This window comes from Rhinopithecus bieti, unplaced genomic scaffold, assembly GCF_001698545.2.
Source record: "Rhinopithecus bieti isolate Rb0 unplaced genomic scaffold, ASM169854v2 scaffold_12476, whole genome shotgun sequence".
NCBI lineage: Eukaryota > Metazoa > Chordata > Mammalia > Primates > Cercopithecidae > Rhinopithecus > Rhinopithecus bieti.
The window spans coordinates 582057-590918 of NW_016807303.1; the positions used below are offsets into that span (position 1 = coordinate 582057).

The 8862-nt window shown below is 39.3% G+C and overlaps 1 protein-coding gene and 1 pseudogene across 3 annotated transcripts in view; both read right to left on the bottom strand.

Moving 5' to 3' along the window:
- FILIP1 (filamin A interacting protein 1) overlaps nt 1–8862 on the bottom strand; it is a 203318-nt gene that overhangs the window by 6346 nt on the left and 188110 nt on the right. The window contains exon 6 of one of the 2 annotated variants that reach the window (XM_017881125.1): nt 8264–8321. In XM_017881125.1, coding sequence (XP_017736614.1) covers nt 8264–8321 — 58 coding nt within the window. Of the gene's footprint in view, nt 1–8097; nt 8322–8862 lie in introns of both variants that reach the window. The other variant, XM_017881124.1, reaches the window with a different exon arrangement.
- LOC108535222 (U6 snRNA-associated Sm-like protein LSm5 pseudogene) lies at nt 104–1532 on the bottom strand (annotated as a pseudogene). The gene is made up of 2 exons (XR_001887169.1): nt 1448–1532; nt 104–567 (listed from the first exon to the last, which is right to left on the bottom strand). The product of XR_001887169.1 is annotated as a U6 snRNA-associated Sm-like protein LSm5 pseudogene (transcript).

Below are 8862 nucleotides of genomic sequence, written 5' to 3' on the forward strand. Positions count from 1 at the left end.
CAAAAACACCTTTATTTTCGTCTTCAAAGAAGAAGCTCTTTTCTTCTTTTCCAGGATAATCATGATTAACTTACAAAAATGGGTATACACCTTCAAAGCACTTCCCTTTAACAGGAAACTTAGCTTTATGGGATTTAAACATTAGAAGGTGGGGAAAAAAATTCCATTTTCTTGTCATTAAAAGACAAAACAGAATCTAGCGTAAGTCAAGGAAACTCATTCACACTTCAGGTCCTTCTCCTCCAGGAACCAGCATTGTTATATTATTTCCATTTAGCAAAATCTGATCTAATTTAGTAATCCTTCTTCCTTCTGGTGTGATTTCAAACTCAGTGACATCTTCCAGTACCATATTGACAAAGTCATCAAATCCTAGAAGAGTACCAACAATTTCCTTATCACTCTTCATCACAATGTGAATTCTTGATCCTATACATTTGTCCACAAGCTCTAATGGCAGCAGCTGTGATGGGTTGGTAGTAGCGTTAGCCGCTGTGGCTACGCCAGAATTGGGTTCTACTCTTTTAAACACAGATGGTAAATACCTAGGTTGTTCTAAGTCTATGGCTAGTCACAGAATAGCATGCAAAATAACATTATGTGTGAAAACTGAGGTCACTGCACTTTTTAAATGAGGACAATATTCAAAATATTATTATAAGAACTTTTTCACATAGTTTCTATATAAATGTCCTAGTAGCTCAAAATCATTTAGCAGTATTATTTTGACCCAATGAGTATGAGTGTTTCAATCTATGTATGCATGTACACTTTACTCACTTGAAGTAGTTTCATCATATGAAATAATGAATAATGTACTAGGAGGAACTGAAGAACTGATTTTTGGTCCTGGTCTTATCATTAATAAGATGGTTAGACATCTGTATGCCTCAGGGCTTTTTTTAAAAGGGTTTGTTGCTGTTTGCCTTCTTTAGTAATAGATAATTATCCTCTTGATCTCTAAGGTCTACTTCAGTTCTAACCAGTTCTGTGATTTTGCATATATGTAGCATTAGCAGAAGTAGAGAGGCCAAAAGTACTTTTACCGGATAAGTAATTAACCATTAGATCTTAGGAAAAGCATTGTAGCAGGATCTTGTAAGGTGCTTGCTAAACAATAGTGAAGCATATTATATTATGGCTCTAAGGGAGAATGCCAGAATCATAAAAAATTATAGCTCCGTGCTAAATCATAGGCCAAGGTAGGGTGATATGCCAAAGGTTACACAACCTTTTGGTGGTAGAAAAGAGTATGGCTCCAGTCTCATGGTTTTCAGTTCTCTCAGGTATCGAGTCCATTTCTCAGCAGCCCTTCTTCTCTGGATATTCACCCTGATATCTATCCTAAATCTAAATCCTGCTTTTTGGTGGTGTTTGGTCCTTTAAAATGAGAGCCCCTTATCCTATTTTGAGGGTCCTTCATGAACTTGAGGAGCATGAGACAAACCCCTGAAACCTCCTCGTTCTTGAAGTGCCTTTGTGTTCCACTGGGGGAGTCGGAAAGGGTGAGGAAAGGGCCATTTATAACTCATGCATGTACTGTGTGTTTATACTTCACGGAAAGCTCTCAGGCCCCTTTCTTCACAGGCATGGTGGCTTCTGAGGTGAGAACTCCCCAGTCCAGGACTCCTGGCTGTTTTGCATCCATCACCTGCTGTTGTGCCTTTGGAGGGAAATAGAAGTAACTTTCACCACCCAAAAATGACAGTACCTGGACTTCTGTAATTCTGCCACCTCATTACCTGCATGTTCTCACACAGGACTTGTTAACTGCTTCCATGTCATTCTCACTGGTTTGTGTTGCAAAGAGAGGAATCAGAAATAGCTCTTGCTTGCCCAACTTTCTGCCATTTTTCAGCTGCTAGTTTTGTTTATCTACAGTGAGTGCCAAGCTTTCTACAGCAGTGGACAGGCCTTTAAACCTCAGGATAGATTCTGAAATAATTGTTTATCTTCCTAGAAGAGGTAATGTTCATAAAATAGGCTTTGAACAGAGAAGGACACATCTGCCAAAAAAAAAAAAAATAGGAGAAAGGGCAATTCAGGGAGAAGGAACAAATTGAGCAAGTCAAGGAAGGGTGGCATGGCCTGATAGTCAAGCAATTATTTAAGCCTGGAGTGTGGGGGTCTTGCCAAGGGAAGGGAAAGGTGCTCAGAAGAATGGAGAAGTAGAGCCCAGTCACAGAGTGCCTCAAGTACATAGCATTGTATTCTGTGAGTAATGAGGAACTTTTGGGGGGTTTTCAAATAGAGATGATTATGATATGATATGATATGATTTGATATGATATGATATATGATATGATATGATATGATATGATATGATATGATCAACTTGCACTTTGGAAAACTGCAAGAATGAAAAATGAATCCTAGAGTTTTGAGACTGGAGATTACAAGACCAATTAGGAGAGTATCAGAGTAACCCAGATGAAAAGTACTTAAAACCCTCAATTTAGGCCATGGTAGGGGAAATGGAGAGGAGGAATCAGCTGCTAGAGATGTTAGTGAATAAGCAGGGCTTGCTGAATGAGGGCAGAAGGAGAAGGAGAAGCATAGATGGCTACCAGGTTTCTAGCTTGAGAGACTGAATGGGTCAGGATATCCCTGTTGAGATGGAGAATAGTAAGAGAAGGAGAAGATTTGGAGGAATACAGGGCAGTATTGAAAATGGTTTTTAGACAAGCTGATTTGGAAATACACACTATAAAGATGGATACACAGTTGGTGATAGAAGTTTGGGAGTCATCAGCATCTGGGTGTAGATGAAATAACCAGAGCCAGCTTGTAGAGCAAGAACATGGCTTTTGATAGAGATGTGGGAGACATCAATCCTTATTGTGTATATATAAAATAAGGAGCCAACAAGGGAAACTGAAGCAGAGCAAAGAGGTGAAAGAAGCAGCAAAGCAAATTAGATATCTTGGTCATTGAGGGAAAAGAGCACCGCCTAACTCTGCCCTTGCCCTTACTAGAGACCAGAGGTTTGTTTTCTGGAAAAACTGACCTAAGAAGTTCTGGACCCAGACACAAGAATGGGCAGCAGACTGATTGCAGGGGAGTAAAAAGTTTATACCTTGAGCTGTGAGATTCTCATCTTACCTCCCCTAACCTGTTCCCATAATTCAGATAGTCTGCCCCAGAAAGGTTACTGGAGGACTTTTCCCTTTAAAAACTATTAGAAGATGTAAAGAGAAAGAGAGAGAGAGTGAGAGAGTGAGAGAGAGAGAGGATAGATGATTAGATAGATAGATAGATAGATAGATAGATAGATAGATATATTAGATGATAGATGAGACAGATGATAGGCAGATCGATAGATCAATAGATAAAAGAAGTCAAATATAAGCAATCAGGGAAACAGATAACTCAACATAGGCAAAAGGGCAACAACTGTGCAGCAGGCCTAGAAAACAACCAGTCCAGACTGAATATGGAAGCAGAAGGCTGAATAGGAAGGCTTCCAGGGAAAAATATGAAACTGCTGTGTTTAAGTGTTTGGAAAAATTACTGATAGGTGTTTGGCAAGTCTAATGGAGCATTTGAAAAAATATATATATACATACATGGAAAACCAAGCAGATGAAAAATTAAAACAATTATTCTTTTGAAGGGGGAAATGTGGTAAGAGGAAGGGAGCAAAATCATAGTATACTACTTGGCTCAGCAGATAGTAATATTTATTTTTATTTATTTATTTTGAGACAGGGTCTTACTTTGTCACCCAAGTTGGAGTGCAGTGGCACTATCTCTCACTGCAACCTCTGCCTCTCAAGCTCAAGCAGTCCTCCCACCTCGGCTTCCCGAGTAGCTGAGATTAAAGGGACGCACCGCCACGCCTGGCCAACTTTTTGTATTTTTGAGGCTGCAGTCTAAGTTTTGCCATGTCATCCAGGCTGGTCTGAAACTCCTGAGCTCAAGTTATTCAGCTGCCTCAGCCTCCCAGAGTGCTGGGATTACAGGCGTGAGCTACTGTGATATATTTAAATTTAAATTTGCACTGCAAAACACATAAATATATAAATGTTGGCTGCTGATTTATCAAAAAGTTGAGGATGTAATCAAATTGGGAAAATGAGAAAAAGGAAAGAGAAGGGATAAGTGAGAAGGTTAAACATTCAACCATCAAAACAATAATGTGAAAACAAAAGAGATCTGAAATCTAGAAATAAAAAGTAACTGTATAGGCACCTTAGTTAGAAATATGGAGATAAATGCCAGAAGAAACAGCTAAGAATTGGAAGTGATTTTCTCCGGGGGACAAAACTGAGGGCTCAGGGAAGTGGTAAGGAACATCTGTTTTCATTGTCTTTTAGCTCTGGCTTATATTTGAACTATGTACATGAATTTTTTTATTAAAAATAAAAAGTGATTAATGATAAATGAGAAGTGCGAGACTGGAGGCAGGAAGTGTTGAGTGTTCTCTCAATAGCTCACCTGGGCATGGAAGGAGACTGGGCAGTAGCTATAGAGGACTGCAGAGATGAAGGAGGAATTTTGCTAAAATGAGAGAGGTCAGAGGATAGCAAGTGAAAACGAGAAGTGGAAAGACCAGAGAACAAAGAAATAACCAACGATGAGACCCTAAAGGAGACAGAAAGGAAACATTATCTAGGTTGGGGAGATTTTGGAATCATATCTTCCTATTTCCTGGGAAATCCTCTCTATGCCCATCTCCTCATTACTCGTTCTCTCTCTGTGCCTCCAGCCTCCAGTATAAATGTGCTCTTCATATCTATAACCCTGTGTTTTTCCCAACAAGGAAAGTTTCACCCTTTCCCCAGTATTCGGAATCTGGGGAATGTGAAATTTAAATATTTTTACATTTCATATTCTTAAACTTGTTTTCATGTCTCCGAAATTATACTCTTCCCACACTACACATGAAAGCTATTTTTCACTTCTTTCTTGAAGACATTTGAGTAAGAGCTCTGGGTACACCCTTAATGAATACCCTAAAATCTCTAGAGAGAGCTCGATTGCCGCCCATCAACCAGTCCTCACTGGAAATACAATTGAAACACCAGTAGAAACTGAATAACTTAAGCAGATGACCTAGATATATAGCTCACATGTAAAAAAAATAATAAACACTCTTGGGGCTATGTCCCATATCGAAACATTTCTGGAATCATGCATGTAAGGTGGACACCACCATAGTGTGCTGAAATAGTCAGCACCTTACAATTATTCTCAGGCAGTGAAGACCAGGGTCTCCTCTGTAGCTGTGTAGATTGTGTCCTGCACATCCCTAGAGGGTACCAACGCACTGAAGTCTGTGGAAATGACCCACCCTTCCCACCCCCAAGTTACCCACCATCCCAAGATTTCAGGGTGGGGCCTGAGCAACAGCTGTACACATCAGCCACAGTGAGACCCCTTTTACTTTACTATGCAGTATGTTTCAGGACAGAGAAAATATTGCAAACTTTTAATCCCATTCACCCCTACAAAAGCACATTAAATTGCATCTTAAAAGTACTGTCTTCACAAATGGAAGTTGGATTTGTAATACATTTAGTCCTCCACCTCCTATCCCCAGTGGATTTTATTTCTAATGTGTGGCTTAAAGCAAAGCTATCCAATAAATATAGAGTGGGCTCTAAAATTACAAAGAAAAACTGTCATGGTGGTTGTTCTTTATCATTTCTGAAAAGCAAATCTGTGTTGTTCTGCCAAGTTTTTTTAGCAGTTGTACTTTGTGGGTGGCTCTATTCCAATATCTAGATGTATAAACATCCTGTACATGCACTGTTAAGCCTTCAGAGCAATCTCCTGTAGATGGTATGGACTTCCTGGAAGAAACACCATAAGCATGATGTGAGAAGGTAAAAGCAAAAACAGCAGCAAGTGGCAATAAGATTATGATAAAAGTCACTGAAGAATGGCAGGTGGAGTCAAAAGGAATGTGGTGTTTGGTTCTTCTGACACCCTCATTTGCTCAAATACAATATGTTATGGTACAGTAACACTAAATACTTCACAAATGTCAGGTACACATTAGTAAAAACAGTGAATGTCTTCATTTTTGAAAGGGTTGAATGTTCACTTTATGAAAGAGGGAAAATCTTTAAAAAAAATGTAAGTCAGTATTCCAAATGGCAATCTCTCTTGTTCAAATTTATCCAAAATCATAAAGTGTTCTTTCTCAGTCTCTCTCTCTCTCCTTTGATCTTGAAATCCCATTACTATGGCAGGTCTTTAACATGGCTCCTCAATTTTCTTTTTTTTCCTATTTTATTTTTTGAGACAGAGTCTTGCTCTGTCGCCCAGGCTAGAGTGCAGTGGCATGATCTTGGCTCACTGCAACCTCTGCCTCCCAGGATCAAGCGATTCTCCTGCCTCAGCCTCTTGAGTAGCTGGGATTACAGGCACCCACCACCACACTTGGCTAATTTTTGTATTTTTAGTAGAGATGGGGTTTTGCCATGTTGGCCAGACTGGTCTCGAACTCCTGGCCTCAAGTGATCCACCCCCCTCAGCCTCCCAAAGTGCTGGGATTACAGGCATGAGCCACCATGCCTGGCTACTCAACATTTTGTAATACAATGTTGAGAACTGATGAGCAGTAGGCAACAGCGATCTGATTAAAGTGAATGTGAATACTATGAGGCATCTACATCTACCACCACTATACACAATTCAAGCCCAAGTTCTGCAAGCGATAGAAAATCTGCTGTGGAAAGGAACTCAGAGAAGAGCTTCATTATCATGACACATGTTGAAACATGAGATAAAAATCTAATCATACGTCTTTTTTTTATAAAGAATTATGCTTTTTCCCAACTATCAAGAACAGGTGCTATCCATATAATTTTGGAACACTCACATACAAAATGGAAAACTAAAATCTGTGACATTTTGCTATTGTATTTTTGTGAAGTTCACTCAGTTGGCTCAAAAATGTCAGCAAAGGTGTAGCCTACATGAGATCTTGTGTGCTAAGCTGTGGGTTACTAGCCTTGAACTCATTTGTGGTTATGTGGCTATGAAGCACAAAGCCCACCTTAACATGGTTAATCTACAAATACACCTGGCATTTTGCATTCACACTCTGCTTCATGCTTATTAAAACATGCCTAAAAATGAAAGAAAATGATTCAAACAAGAGTAAAACTGAGAGAAATAATCCACTTCTCCACACCACACACATACACATACACACCCAAATCATGAACTGGTTTTACACTTGCAAGTCTATACTTAATTGAGAAAAATATTTGAATTCAATTAAGATATGTATGATGTCATTTTTTCCCTTGGCATTAATGTATCAGAATTTACTTTCTGCTAGTTTCTATCCATCACAATCACTTTTGAGCTATAAAAGGTCATTTGGCAGCTCTTTTAAAACTATTCCACAATTTAAATCAATTGTACACTTGAATAGAGCACGAGTCTGACATTAATGACTTTAAAATTATTGCCTAAGAAATTGTGGGAATCTTATGGAGGGGCTAAAACTTCTACAGTACACACACACACACAAATAAGTAAAACTCTGTTCTTAGGATTCCATATTTCATTTCCATTTTATTACACATTCATATTATTTCCTGAAATCATCTTAGAACCTTTTGTTTTTGCAAAATTTTAGAGGTCCAGGCCCTGTGATAGCTATGTGATGTTTTTTCCAGCACATAAAGCAAATTCATGATGTGAAAGAGGCAAATGACAATTGTTAAAGTATGTCTTATTTCATAATAGAATTTTTTTAATAAAAAATTATTGTGGGACAAGGTACATTAAATTTGACTTGCAATTAGGAAATATGGGAGCCAGCCTTGAAGAGCATGTGGCTGAGTCCCCACATCTAACTGATGAGGAAACAGGCTCAGATGGGTCTACTGATGGGTCCACTTGCTAGAAGCAAAACTGGAACTAGAAACCACGCCCTGGCTTCTAGGCAGCAGGCAATAGTTTTACTAATTTTGTTCCCCAACATCAAAACAAATGCACAAAATAGGAAAGACACATGGTTATTAGTCGGTTATTTTATAAACACAATATTTAAAACTTAAATTAGTACATGTAAAGAACTGGCACAAACAGATGAAGGTTCACTTTCACGGCAGCAGTAGCATCTGCACAACATACCCCCTCAGCCACTGCCCTCAGCCCTTCCCCCCTCCGAGAGAGGTGGTGCTGCTGGCTGCAGATTTCTTCAGCTCTATTTTCATAGACTGAGTCTCAGCTCGAGGCTCGAATTTGGTCAGATTTCCTGCTCCTGGGGCTGCCACTACTGGCTTTCCTGCTTTCATACCTTTTGACATAGGAATGCGGGTAGGTGTAGGCCGCTGGGATGACCCGTCTTGTCCTGACTGTAAGAGAGAAAATACGTAGATACAAGGGAGATGTTGGTGAGTTTCCTCTGGATATGCCATCAATCTGAACATTAGTGGGACTCTTGCCACACAGGAACACCCACAGATGACCCTTCCCCAGATAAAATAATTATGAGAAACTTGGAGTTGGTCTCTAATCCACTCTGATTATCTCCCCTTCCCTTCTCTTAAAACAACTTTGCTTGAAACTTCCTTCTCTTCTGAAACACTAACTCACCTCCTCTGCCCTTACTGAAGATGGCCTTAACTCCAGTTTCACAGAGGAAATATAGACCACCAGGCAAAAACTCAGGCAACTTTACTCCTACTGTTCCCTAAATTACCTCTACACTCCCTCCTTTCTTCCATTTCAGATGAAGCCACTCTTTTTTCACCTCCTAAAGACCTCAAAATCTTCACATGTTATTGTCGCTGCTGACCACATCCTCCTTTTTAAAGTGCTCCTAACACCGTCTTGCTGTGATTTCTTTTTTTTTTTTTTTTTTTTTTTTTTTTTTTTTTTTTTTTTTTTTTTTTT